Raw genomic sequence first — 13768 nt, forward strand, 5'->3', positions numbered from 1 at the left:
CCCCAAAAGTCCTCTAGAGGGAGTGGGAAGGAAAAGGGGCTGGGGCAGGGCTCTGAGATGGGGCACGGCCCAGGACCGGGAAGGCAAAGACAGGTTGTTCATCACTAGTAAGTATGGACATGGGGTAGAAATACAGGCCATGGGTGGGGCTTAAAGGCAGAATGGGAACTGTAGTAGGGGAGACAAGCTAGGAGAATGGGTACTGTTCTGGGGCTTAGAAGTGGAGGCTGAGGGTGAGGCCAGGTGAGGAGGTGGGGCTTGGTGGGGCTGGGGCCAAATGGGTGATGAGCCTTTCTGGGGATGAAGAAGAGCCTGGGTGAGAGGCTGGGGTACCTCTCCCCTCAGCTGGGGTATGAGAAGCTAGGGTCCAGCTGGGTAGCGGAAGGATAGGGCCTACCTCGGTGGCGTTTTCGGAGTCGGGCAGCCCGCCGTCTGTTCATGGCACAGGCAGCCACTGTGCTGATGAGAATGGCTACACTCAGGAAGCAGACACCACCTACCACACCAGCCAGCACGGGCTGGGGCAGCAGCCCAGGAAGCTGTGTTCGGGAAGGGTACACCTCCATGCCTGAGCATGAAGGGAGGAAGAGAAGTCAGTGGGAGGGAGCTAAGGCAAATGGAGCAGCCCCAAAGACTCTGAGGCCCAGCATTCCCAAAGGAGAACAGACCCAGCCCAGGCCTCACCAGCTGTGGAGATGTTGGCCACATTGCTGGGGTCACTGATGTAGCTGCCAGCAAAAGCCACAAGACGAAACTCGTAGAAGGAATCCTAAGTGGAGGCAAGAGGGGTGAGGGGAGAGGGAGAAGTACAGGATACAGCTCAGTGTCCTATATAGAGCAGGTACACAATGAAATGTCTTTTTGAAGGTGATGGGGAGAAGGAAACAGTGAATAAGGAGCAGGAGTCACCTGGGAAATGATGTCAAAGGTCACAGGAAGAAAAAACTAATCCTCACCTACCACCTTCCCATTTGGAGAAACTACTACTCTAGGGCCCACTCTCCCAACTGGCGACTCCCTAGGCCAGATCTTCCCCAGGCTCCCCAGCCATGCCCACCTCACGGCAGACCCGGCTCTCTGCTCCACCCCTGAACTGCAGCCTGCCTTGTTTGCCCCTCTTCACTCCTAGCTCCCCTTCATCAATAGAATCATATATATTTGTATTCCTAGCATTTAGTAGTGCCTGGAACATAGTGAGTGCTTAAATGAGCTCACTCATGTGCTCTCTCTCCTCTGCCTTTCTCTCTCTCTCTGTCTCTCTCTTATCTCGGTCTCTCTCTCCCCCCATCTCTCCACCTGTCTCTTCTCCCATCTCTGTCTCTCTCTCTCCTCCCATCTCTCTCTCCTCCCATCTCTCTCTCCCCCATCTCTGTCTCTCTCCCTCGCCATCTCTCTGTCTCTCCCCCATCTCTGTTTCTTTCTCCGCCCATCTCTCTACCTCTCTCTCCCCCATCTCTGTCTCTCTCTCCGACATCTCTCTTTCTCCTCCCATCTCTCTATCTCTCTCCCCACATCTCTTTCTTCTCCCATCTCTGTCTCTCTCTCTCCCTCCCCATCTCTCTGTCTTTCCCCTCATCTGTCTCTCTCTCTCTCCTCCCATCTCTCTCTCCCATCTCTCTCTTTCCCCCATCTCTGTCTCTTTCTCCGCCCATCTCTCTCTCTCCCCCCATCTCTCTGTCTCTCTCTCCCTTCCCCATCTCTCTGTCTCTCCTCCCATCTCTCCATCTCTCCCCACCCCCCAACACACACACACCATGCCCACCAGCCTTTCTCTCCTACCTTGATAAGCCCAGGCACCAGCAGCTGAGTGTCAGCTCCACTGATGGCCCTGTCCAGCACCTCCCAGCCATGGGAGCCATGCCGCCCTTCCAGGGCATAACTGGCCAACGTTTCAGGAGCCAGCAAGGGAGGCTCCCAGTGCAGCAGCACACCCCTAGAGGTCCTCACTGCCATGAGTCCTCGAGGTGGGGACAGGGGTAGTTGGGATTCCGTAGCGTGTGACATAGGGACCGCCTGGGTGGTTGGGAGCCCTGCTAGGAACAGCAGACACTCAGTCCCCTAACATTTACCCTCCACATTACTGTAAACCATGTAAGCCAACAACTCCCCTCTCCAATCTTCCCTCCACAACTGTTCCCCTCCCCCCATACCCAAGTTCCCAAACACCTCTCTCCCTTCTCAATTCCTCATTCCTGTCCCCGCGAAAGCACCTCTCAAAACCCCTTCCACATCCCTGCCCCCAGCTTTGCCCTCCCCTTAACTTTATCTTGGTAGCTCTCAGGATGAGAAGTCTCACCATCAGGAGAAGACAAGATGATCTCACTGAAAGGGCCACTCCCCAGCTTGTTCTGGGCCAGCACACTGAACTGGTAGCTGGTATGGGGTTGCAGACCTGCCACCACTAGGTGGGCAGCACCTGCAGGCACTGGCAGGGATATCCAGTCATGGTGGGCACGGTCGGGACGTTTGGCCCTGTGGAAATTGAGAGCAAAGAGGCTGATAAACTGGGGAGGTCTGGGGCTCAGAGGAGTGAGATAAGTTGGTTTCCTAAAAGTATTGTCCAGAATTTTCTGAGATGGGGGGGGGGGGTAAAGGGGGAAATTGGGAGGTGCATGTGGCAAGACCATGAGAGCCCTCAGGTCCCAGTACAAACAAGAAGTCTCTGTCTTCCTGTCCCCTCAGCCACCCTTTCTGCATTTGTCCTTCTGTCCCCTGGGGGCTGGTTCCTGATCTCACTCACCTGGGAACTGAGACTAACTCATTGGAACCCAAAGTTCAGAAGTGATCCAGATCAAGTTCTCAAACTTTTGTTTATGTGGGTTATATCTATTGATATTTACCATATTAGAAGCTAAACATCTTAGTATTACTACAAAAATAGTTTTGACTGCATGGATTCTCTGAAAGAGTCTTGGGAATCCCCAGGAGTCCCTGGACCACATTCTGAGAACTGCTGTTATAAACATAGAACCATTGGGACAGAGAGATAAAAGATTCAGGGAAAGGTCTGGGGTAGGGAGTGGAGAAGGGCCAGGAAGGAGGACAATGGGACTGAGGTGGTTAAGGAAAAGAGAAAAGCCTCAAGGAACTGGCCAGGAAGAAGCAGAGGGCAAGGGAACACTCACAGAGGGGTATACCACACACTGAACCTCTGCAGGTAGCCACCATCAAAACCAGGCTCCCAGGAGACGTTGGCCCCCTCAGGTAAGGACAGCACAGACACATTGGTGACAGCATGGGGACTGGTACCTTGTTAGGAAGACAGAAACAGGGGAAGGTTAGGGTTAAGGGACTGGGAAAGAGATAGGGCAGGGTCTTGGTGGAGACCCAAGTCCTCTATCCTGAGGCCCTTCTATGTCTGAGCCCCCTTCCATCATCCTCAAACCTTATGCCTCTGTAGCCAAGTTCTCCTTGTCCAGATTCCCCATCTGTCCCACCCCATGCTCCCTACCCCAGACCCTGACCCCTGGACACTGACCTAACACATAGACATTAGTAGTGGTTGCCACACGAGCTACAACATTGCTGGCACTGCACTCCCAGCGGCCATGGGCTTCCTTGCTCAGTGGCCGCAGGACCAGGCTACTGTTACTATCCACCTGGGCTTCACCCCGTAGGCCTCGGTCCACCTGCAGAAGAATCATCTGTTACTCCTAATGACAAAGACGCCCATACCCTTTACCCTTTACATCCTCCCTAACACTACTCCACCCCATAACTGAGAATGGGATCCTGGAATTCCTTGCCTCCTCCTCAGAAGAGACATTTGGTTCTTTCTTCCCACCAGACGCCTGAGGATGAAAGGGTAGGAGGTAAATGAATGCTGAGTACTATGGGGCCCGAGTCTGGCTATCTCACCTTAGACCAGGTGATGGCAGGGGTGGGGTCCCCATGGGCTGAGCAAGGGATGAGCAGTTCCCTCCCCACCTCCTGGAAGTACTCTTTCTTTGGTTGTTCAATGAAAGCTGGAGGAGCCTGAAATGTAGATCAAGGTTTGAAGGTTAGAAGGACAGGGTGAGGGCTCCAGTGGTACTCCATCACCTACCCCAGGGGGCCATCTCCAGTTCCCTTCAACTGCCACTGGACCCAGATGGCTCTGGAGGAGAAAGTGAGGCTGGTGACTTTGCACAGTCCTGCCTCACTTAAATCCAATTCACTTGCACATCCTGGTATCACCTTTCTGATGTCATGGTCCTCTTGGAGAATGAAGGACAAACACCAATCTCCTACCCCAACTCCTTCTTAACATGCATGTCTATCTTATATGCCTGAGGGGTGGCCTCTCCCAGCACTTAGCTCCCTCACTTTCCCTGTTCCTCCTCATTAATTTTTCTGACTCTCCATGACTTCAGCTGAGGTGGCAGGAAATATGGGAAGGTAAGTTATTCCTAGGGAGGTAGATGATCCCCTGTGATAAACATCAGTGGAGGGGACTGGACTGCTCTAGAAGAGAGTAAAGTGCTTGCATCAGTTCAGGAGGATCAAGAGGGAACAGATCTCCAGTTCTTGTTCTGGTGGACTTACAGCCAGCTTCCCACTCCACAAATCCAGATGCGCAGGGAGAATGGCTTGCGTCATCCTTCCTACCCTTGCCAGACTGATTTACCTCATTCATAAATCAAGTCATATCATGACTCTGCTCAAAATTCTTTAGTGACTCCCTACATACAAAGGAAAGTAATTAACATGAGTCTGACATTCAAGTTTCTCCACAATCTAGCACCACTCTTATCTGAGGCAGCTGGTGGTGAAGTGGACAAAGCGCTGGGCCTCAAGATCTGAGTGCAAATCTGACCTCACACACTTACTAGCTGTGTGATCCTGGGCAAGTCACCTAACTTCTTCTTAGGCTTGCCTCAGTTTCCTCAACTGTAAAGTGAGAATAATATCATCACCTACCTTGGAAGGGTTGTTGTAAGAATCAAATGAGGTAATATTTTTAAAGCACTTGGCACAATGCCTGGTAAGTGCTACGGTGCCCCACCCCCTCCATACGCTCTAGCCAAGTTGGACAAGTTGGCTTCTGTCCCCAGATATACTTGGTATTTTCTCACCTCCTTGCTTTTGCTCCTTATGTTCCCAATTCCAGAATGTCCTCCTTATTTCCCTTGAACTGTTCAATTTCTACCCACTGTTTGAAGCCAAGACTATCACGTTCCTTTTGGGCAGGGCCTGTTTAATTTTTGTCTTTGTATAAGATGTATATACATACAAGGGTACTTAGAAACATTCAGCAAATGTCTATTTAATTGGAAGGCTGTTGAAGTGAAGTGAATTAAAGCTACCTCCATGAAAGTCCCCCAGAATTCTCCTGTCAGCACCAACCTTTGGCTTGAAATCTCACACAGCTCTTTATTTGTAGCTTTCTGATGCAGTTAGGCATCCTTGTGTATTTAGGAGACTTTATTCTCCTTTTATATCTTCATGAATGTAGGGAGGATCCCTTCTGAAGCTGTGCTTCCTTAAGTGTCCAACACAGAGCCCTGCACAGAATGGACTCTGCTCCTGTCCCTCCCCACCCCCCCCCACCCCCACCCCCTTTATCTCCTAATACTGGGAGTTAGCTGATCTGGGAGACCCAACATCAGTGAGTTCCTGCCATGGCTGCCTCAGGAACAGGAAAGGCTAGGGGCCAGCGATGGACAGAAGAGCCCCAGGGCCTTCACTCACCTTGAGCAGCACACGGGTTGGGGAGGAGGGTCCAGCTGTGCCATGACTGTTGTAGGGAGTACAGGTATATTCTCCTAAGGCATCCTCATTCCCCAGGGCAATGACCAATGAGCCATCTGAAGCCTGGGACCAGCCTGGGAACTGAGGATGGGACCAAAGGAATCAGAGAATGTCAGAAATTGAAGGAGATGTTATACATCACCAAGTCTATACCCCCTCCTATTTTTAGAGAGTTCCGCAACCCAAACCTCCTCCTGATCCCATCTGGCTTCCATTGTGACCTTTCTTCCCTCCCCCAAACCAGTACCTTGTCCAGCTGCAGGGCCTGGCCATCTTTGGTCCAGTTGACAAAGAGTAGAGGGGGATTGGCACGGGTGGGACATCTTATTACTCCCTGCATCCCCACAGGCAAGGGTGTCTCTGGCGGCATTGCTGTCACCTGGGCAGGGTCTGAAAGGAAGCAGACAATAAAGAGAGGGAAAAGACATATGAACCAGAGTATCCTATGCAACCAAGGGGGTGGCAGGAGAGAAAAGGTAGTGAAAGGAGGCTGGAGATGTGAGGCAGGTGATAATGGACTGGTAGTGATGAAAAAAAAAGCTTTAGAAGGATAGGCTAGAACCACAGGGGACAGAGATCTCTGAGCATGAAGGTCTTACACAGCACAGTGAGGTAGGCAGATGCTGAGGGTGGGTGGCGAAGGCCATTGCTTGGCACACAGGTGTAGCGTCCAGCATCATCAGGCTGGGTAGCCTGCAACCAGAGGCTCCCATCGACCAGGATCCGAACTCGGGGCTGTAGGCGACTGCAATGCAATATGTATGGAGAGTGTGTAAAGGAATCCTGGGGCATGTAGGAGAGTAAGTCCTTGTAGCTGGACCCCAGACCACCCTCCATGAGTTTTTTTTTTCCCTCATGTGAGTTTCTTCCTTGGAAGAATATATATGTATGTATGTATGTATGTATGTATACATACATACATACATACATACACACACACACACACACACACACACACACACACACACACACCCCTTGGAAGCCAGGTAGGGACTGGTGGCAGAAGGAAAAAAAAATCCCTATTCTTTACTTCTGGTGAACAAGGGGGATAAAAGGGACCTCTATTTCCAGTCCAGGAAAATGGGTGGGTGGGGAGAGGATGGTAAATCTGCTGGCAGCAGCAAAGAGAGAGGAGCCACTATACTATCAGCTCTGAGGTATAGAGAAAAAGAAAACTTGCTCAGGGAGGCCTAGTTCTCCAGTGTGACCATACCAGCCCTCCCTTGCTTATCTGGAATCATTTTCTTAGAGAGATTATTGGACTCCTGTCCCATCTAGAAGGGGCTCCCCTTCATTCATCTCCTTGTCCTACTCCAAACTTCCCTGTGGTCTGTTTCCCTTCTGGGCAGACAGTTCTAATGGAGAACAGCAGTTCCCTTAGTCCTCCCTGGGTCCCACCTGATGTGGAAGACATTGGTGCTTCCGTGGTACCAGCTGTAAGTGAGGTTGGCAGGGTGAGCCTGAGCCTGGCAGGCCAAGGAGGCATCCTGGGAGGCATTGACTGTGCTATTTTCAGGGGGCACCACGATGACTGGAGGTCCTGCAGGGGAAACACATAAAAGGGGACTCTCAGAACCACAGAAGAGAGAACTCGCTGCCTGTTCCTTTCCCCATCTCTACCTCCACCCCCTTGACCCTGCCCCCCTCAGATACACTACAATTGTTTGTTATGGAGACAGTAGAGCACCAGACATGGAGAATATTTCCACTTGGAATATTACACTTGAACACATTTTTCTCTGCAAAACCAGCTCCCCTTCCTAACTCTCCCATTTTCATCAGGGAGAAGGCAGAAGGGAGGGCAGATAGCAAAGGGCATTGCTTGACCCACACACAAGCCTAGCCCTTGGGCATCCTCAGGCTGATCAATGAGAGGCTCCCATCAGGCCATACATGAACTCAGGGCTATTCTAGGCTTTCTCCTATCCCCCAGACTACCAAGTTTGGGATCATTTTTTAACCCTTCCCTCTCCTTCAGTCTAGATGGCTATTCTAAGTGTTCTTGCTTCTTGCTTCAAAATGTCTTTTAGATTCTCCTTTTATTTTCTATTCCTACTTCCCTTGTTCTGATCATCTTACTCCAAGATTACTTCAGAAGCCTTCCAAATGGTCTGGCTGCAGCCTCTCCCTCACCCTCAATCCTCATGCATATCTGTAATCCTACTCATGAATGTACCCACCTTCCTTAAGAGCACAGGAGCTAAAAGTGTAAGAAACTTTAGAGATTATATGATTCAGTTCAACAAACATGAAGTACCCACTATGTTCTAGACACAGTGCTAGGTGCTAGAATCTTAGGTGTTGATCTAAAAGAAACCTAGGCTATCTATTCCAATCCTCTCATTTTACAGGATGAGGAAACCAAAATCTTGAGAGACTGAGAGACTGGCCCACGGTCACACCAGTGGCAGAGTTGGGGTCTCAAGTTCTCTGGTTACACACGCATGGATGTTTATATTTTATCAAAATGTGTCCTAGATACTTCCTAGTTCATCCAGTGCAACTGTACTTTATGTATGAAGAAATTGAAGCCCAGAGAGATAAATATTTCTATGGCATCAAAACGGAACACATCCACTGGGCTCTCAGGTGCAAGGCTAGGCAGTATTGTGGCCACAGTGATGGCTTAAGAGTCTTGAATTCCCGAGTTTGAATCCTAGCTATGAGACCCTGGGTAAGTCATTTAACCTCTCAGCCTCAGTTTCCTCATCTGTAAAAAAAAAAGGTGAAAATAATAGTGCCTACCTCCTAGGGCTATTGAGTAGTTCAAATAAGATAACACATGTAAAGTGCTCTGTAAACCTTAAAGCACTATAAAAATGCCATTATTATATTTTTTCAAGACATTCCATAATATAAATCACAGGATGTTAGACATGGAGGAGACTGCAGAGGCCATCTAATCAAATCTACACCTGATCAAGAAATGTTTCTGAGGCACCTACGTGGTACAGTGGATAGATTGCTGGGCCTAGAGTCAGGAAGACTTGACTTCAAATCCAGCTTTAGACACCTATTAGCTGCATAGAGGCATGTAACCTCTATCTGTCTCAATTTTCTCAACTGCAAAATGGGAATAATAGCGTCTACCTTGCAGCCTTGTTTCAAGGATCATATATTTGTAAGGTGCTTGGCACAGTACCTAGCACATAGTAGGTGTTTAATAAATCTTTCCTTGCAAAACCATGCTGAAAAGTAGTCATCAGATCTATGGAGCCAACCTTAATTCCTTTCCCTAACACACAACTTCACTCCACTCCACCCTGGTCTTTCCATTATCTTCCTGCACACAAAATGGTCATTCATTCATTCGTGCTTCCACTCACGCCCTTCTGCCTACTTTACCTCCTCCTCTTCTCCACCTATCTAAATCCAACCCATCCTCCAATTCCCAGATAAAGTCCCACCACTTCATGAAGTCATCCTTCCTCCGGAAAAATCCTGATGCAATGATGACGAATGCTTTCCCATTCTAACACTTGGTTCTGGAATGGCTTTATGTGTGCTAGAACTCTCCAATTAAACTGTAAGTTACTTAAGGGCAGGGTGCTTGGATGTGCCCTGGATCTGGAGCCAGAGAACCCAGCTTCATTACTATCTGAGTGATCTTAGGACCTTATTTAATTTCCCTGGTACTTGTTTCTTCACCCATAAAATGGAAAGGTGAGACTAGATCTCAAAGGCTCATCCAGCTCTAAATCCTGGGATCCTGGGCTGTTGCTTCTTTGTTTCTTCTGCAAGAAATATAAAGCAATTGGGAACATAGCTGAAGCTCAGAAATTATTTGTAGATAGAACTGATGTCCCTGGAACCAAGATGCTGTTTTTAGGATAATAGCTCAGCCAAAGAGGCCCCTCTTCACAAACCTTGGGCTTCAGACACCAGCTCTTTGCTCTTAGTTCTCCATTCTTAACATCATATTCAATTCAAATTTAAAGAATTTGCTCACTAAGTGTAAAGTACTGCACCAGATATTGGGAATACAGAAACCAAAAGGAAAATGTTCCTGCCCTCAAATGATTCCTGGTCTATAGGGGAAAATATCATCTGTAGAGAGGTAAGTAAATACAAGTTAATTTGAGGATGGAGAAAACATTAACAACTGAGGAAATCAAGAAAAGAGAGAAATTGGGGCTAGATCTATAGATATTAGGTAGAAACGCATCTGCATGGAGATAACAATGGAACTCAGGGGCTCTTAACCTTTATCAGTCATGGCTTCCATTGGCAGGCTGGCAAAGCCTCTGCATCCCCTCTTCAGAACAGTGATTTTTAATGTATAAACTGATACAAAGAAAACCAATGATACTGAAATGTAATGATCAGAATATTTTAAAAATAGGTTCATGGACTCCAGGTTAAGAACCCATGAAAATCTGTGAGATTACAAAGGGAGAGATATGTACGTAGGGGGTTGAAAATGCATGATCCGTCAGCAAAGAAGAGTGAAGCAGAGTGGTCAGACACATAGGAGAGCCAGGGCAGTGCAGTGTTGTCAAGGGAGCAAAGAGAGGAGACAGTATACAGGAGGAGGGGGATAGTCAACAGTATCAAAAGTATACAAAATAGACAAAAGTATACAAAGTAAATTAAAGTATACAAAAATCCACAAAAAAAATGATGGAGAATGAATGAGAACTGAAAAAAAAGCTATTAGATTAAATAGTTTCAAGATAATTGGCAGGGGCAGCTAGGTGGTGCATTGAATAGAGCACTGGCCCTGGAGTCAGGAGGACCTAAATTCAAATCTAACCTCAGACACTTAACACTTGCTAGCAGTGTGACCTTGGGCAAGTCACTTAGCCCCAATTGCCCTTCTTTCCCCCCTCCAAAAAGGAAAAAAAAAAAGAAAGTTCCTTGAGGGCAGATACTGTCTTTTTGGGGCAGGTAGGTGGCACAGTGAATAGAGCACCAACCCTGGAGTCAGGAGGACCTGAGTTCAAATCCAGCCTCAGACACTTAAAACAAACAAAAAAACTAGCCGTGTGACTTTGGGTGAGTCACTTAACCCCAATTGCCCTACCTTCTCCCCCCTCCAAAAAGCAAAAAACAAACAAACAAACAAAAAAGACCACTGGCAATCTTTGAGAGAGCAGTTTCAAGTGGTGGTTCAAAAGCAGTACTGAGAAGAGGAGTGGGGACATGAAGGTAAATAGAGTAGAGATGATTTATTCTGGCTGTGAAAGCAAGAAGAGATACAGGATGTTAACTTGGCAAGATGGCAGGGCTAGATGAAAGTTTTGAAAGGATGTGGGAGACCATGGCATGCTAATAGGCAGCAGGAAAGGAGCCATTCTATAGGGAAGGATTGAAGATGGTGGCAGGGGAATGATAGAAGCACCAAGCTTCTGAGAGACAGAAAAGGATGGGATCAGGGCACAATATTCAGCCCCTTCTCTCCCCAGCCTGTGTGTCCTTTCTATAGGAGTAAATGGCCTTGGTTTCCCAGTCCTTACCTCTCCCCTCCCAGCTCATAACACATCATCTTCTCTTTCCCTTCCTTCCTTCTCCCCTTTGTCCCTGGGCATTCTCAACCCTACTGCTTACCATGCACCAGCAGGTGGGTAGCATGTGTGGCACTGCCCTCAGTGCTGGAGGCATGGCACGTATAGATTCCAGCACTGGACTGCTCCACTCTTCCAATCCTAAGGGTTCCATTCTGCACCTGAGGGGAAGAATGGGAGGGAGGAACAGAACTCAGTTTTAGTCCCCAACACAGTCCCGTCATACCAGGGATGACCAGAAGAGGGCAGCAGAACCCAAAGAACAGGGAGACCCTGCAGCCATGGAATTTAGTTCCAGGAATAGATCAAGCCAGACTGCCTCCCACCTCATGCTGCAGGGAGGGGTAGTCACAATCTCTTCATCCTCCCTGCCCATTGCTCTGCCCGATCTCTACGTCCCCTCCCCAGTTTCCTTCCTGCCTCATACCTGTACTTGGCCCTGGCCCTGGCCCTGGCCCAAGTCCCGTCCATCGCGCTTCCAGGCCACACGAGGCTGGGGGCTGCCACTGGCCGAACAGTGCAGGGTCACTGGCTCCCACTCCCGAACCTCTAACACTGGTGGGGGAGTCTCCAGGAATCTGGGAGGGGCTGTTGACAAAGAGGTTGTAAGAGGGAACTTGAAGCCCTGCCCAATCAATCAATCAATGGGTGGAAGAAATAGGGTTTCTATCTTGGGTGAGTGGGCAGAATCATCCCCAATTATGCCCAGTTAAAGAATCCTGGCCCTTTCACCGACTCAGGAAGCCTCAGGGTCCCAGGGTCAATTCTCCCCCAACCAGGGGAAGTAGACACACAGACAGACACTGAAAACATAAGTATGATCTCCAGCACAAAGCAGACTGTCCCTAAAGTTAATTAAATTGGATCCACAGTAGGATCCATAGCACAGATTTAGAGATTGAAGGGACCTTAAAGGTCATTGAGTCCAAGGCCCTGATTTTACAAATGAGAAAACATGGACTAAGAAAGATTAAGTGACTTGCCCAGAGCACTGGAGGCAGGATTTGACCTCAGGTCTTCTTGACTCAAAATTCAGTCCTATCTCCATTATACCACAAAGACTGTCATCACAGTGACCCCATCCCCAGCTGCTCCTCCCTACCAGCCCAGGCAATCCATGGCCCAGGGCCATGATTGATGGGTGGAACTGTCATTGAAAGCCAGGCCAGGATTAGTGGGACAGTCAGGCTGGATGCACCCACACCCTCCCCCATATTAGACCTGTTTGGAATTGCAAGGGGGTGAGTTGGGCCTTTCTGAGGTAGGGCGGAAGAAGGAGGGCAGTATGATATAGCTGGGTGAGCTGGGCAAGTCATATAATGTGTTTCAGGTGCCTCGTCTGCCAAATGAGGATAAAAATGTCCTCCCTACTCTGTTTTGAGGACCCAAAGGAGACAATGTGCCAATGTACTTTGCAAGAGGGTTAAGATCACACATGGATGGTACATAATACCCAAGGGAATCCCAGGTGGAGGGCAGAGTAAAGAAGAAGACTGAAGAAAAGATGGAGGGGAAGGGAAGACAGGAAAGAAAAGTATATGGACATGGGAAAAGCTGTAGAATGGTACTGTATTTTAGATAGAAAGAATAACCTCTTCCCATCATCCCCTTTGAGCAGTTCCCATCTTCCAGTTCCCCTGCCCCCATATTTCCTTCAAACCTAGACTTCCCTCCTGCCCCAAACTACTTTGCTCCCCAGCTCGTACAGTTAACTGTGAGGTGCACCCAGGAGCCATTGGCAAAGTCATCTTCAGGGCTGGGCTGGTCCAGGAAGAGCACACGACATTCATACCAACCCTGGTCCTCTGTCTGAAGCCTTTCAATTAGTAAGGATGCCCCTTCCTGTAGCCGTACACGCCCTAGAAGAAGAAACACGGACATAAAGCATTGTTGTATCACCTGCAAAACTCCTCATGGACACCGGGGCAACCCCTTGCCCCCTTGGATGTTGGAAATTCTGGCAGAGTATACTATTGCAACTGGGAAATGGGTCTGAAAAAGCTGGTCCCTTTGTCCAGCATCTCCCCCTTCCCTCTCCTCCTCCCCTCTCCCCCTTGCTCCAGCTTCTACATCTGGGACCCACCCTCAACAAAAGGAAACACTCCTTCGGGCTCCAAAATAGATAACCTAAGGGTAAGAAGGCAGATGAAAAGAGACACTAGCTTCTTTCTCAGCTTCTTTCATCTCTTTGCAGGGATTATCCTCCTTACCCCTTACCCCAAAAGACATTCCACCTCTAAAGTCCTTCTTCAGGAGTGTGAGGTAAGGCTGGAACTGTTTGAGAGACCGTAGAACTCTTACCATCCCTTGTCATTCCCCCTCCCCCACTGACCCTGCCACCCACATCCACCCACCATGGGAATCAGGGCCCCTGTAACTCTAAAAGAGCTGGTTGTCCTGGCTGAGGGCCAAGTTTCTCCAGTCAAAGCCCCTAATCTCCCAGAGCTATTATCAGAGGCCTAAGCGCCTTAGGGTGGCTAGAACCCAGGTCAGTCAGGCAAACAGGCTGGGAGTAAAATCAGATGCCTTGTTAC

The 13768-nt window shown here is 48.9% G+C and overlaps 2 protein-coding genes across 2 annotated transcripts in view; both read right to left on the reverse strand.

Annotated features, from left to right (window-relative positions):
* The window catches only part of TAGLN2 (transgelin 2), a 343906-nt gene that overhangs the window by 12393 nt on the left and 317745 nt on the right, over positions 1 to 13768 (reverse strand). The window lies entirely within an intron of this gene.
* Positions 1 to 13768, reverse strand: part of IGSF9 (immunoglobulin superfamily member 9) — a 28007-nt gene that overhangs the window by 2658 nt on the left and 11581 nt on the right. Inside the window, 14 exon segments of the mRNA XM_069062878.1 lie at positions 334 to 568; positions 685 to 769; positions 1780 to 2030; positions 2297 to 2472; positions 3126 to 3249; positions 3479 to 3629; positions 3859 to 3975; positions 5671 to 5811; positions 5978 to 6120; positions 6330 to 6475; positions 7129 to 7270; positions 11278 to 11395; positions 11662 to 11822; positions 12941 to 13093. Coding sequence (XP_068918979.1) covers positions 334 to 568; positions 685 to 769; positions 1780 to 2030; positions 2297 to 2472; positions 3126 to 3249; positions 3479 to 3629; positions 3859 to 3975; positions 5671 to 5811; positions 5978 to 6120; positions 6330 to 6475; positions 7129 to 7270; positions 11278 to 11395; positions 11662 to 11822; positions 12941 to 13093 — 2143 coding nt within the window.

This window comes from Petaurus breviceps, unplaced genomic scaffold (assembly GCF_028583685.1).
Source record: "Petaurus breviceps papuanus isolate PSGF00001 unplaced genomic scaffold, PetGlider_PUasm1.0 90510, whole genome shotgun sequence".
Lineage (NCBI taxonomy): Eukaryota > Metazoa > Chordata > Mammalia > Diprotodontia > Petauridae > Petaurus > Petaurus breviceps.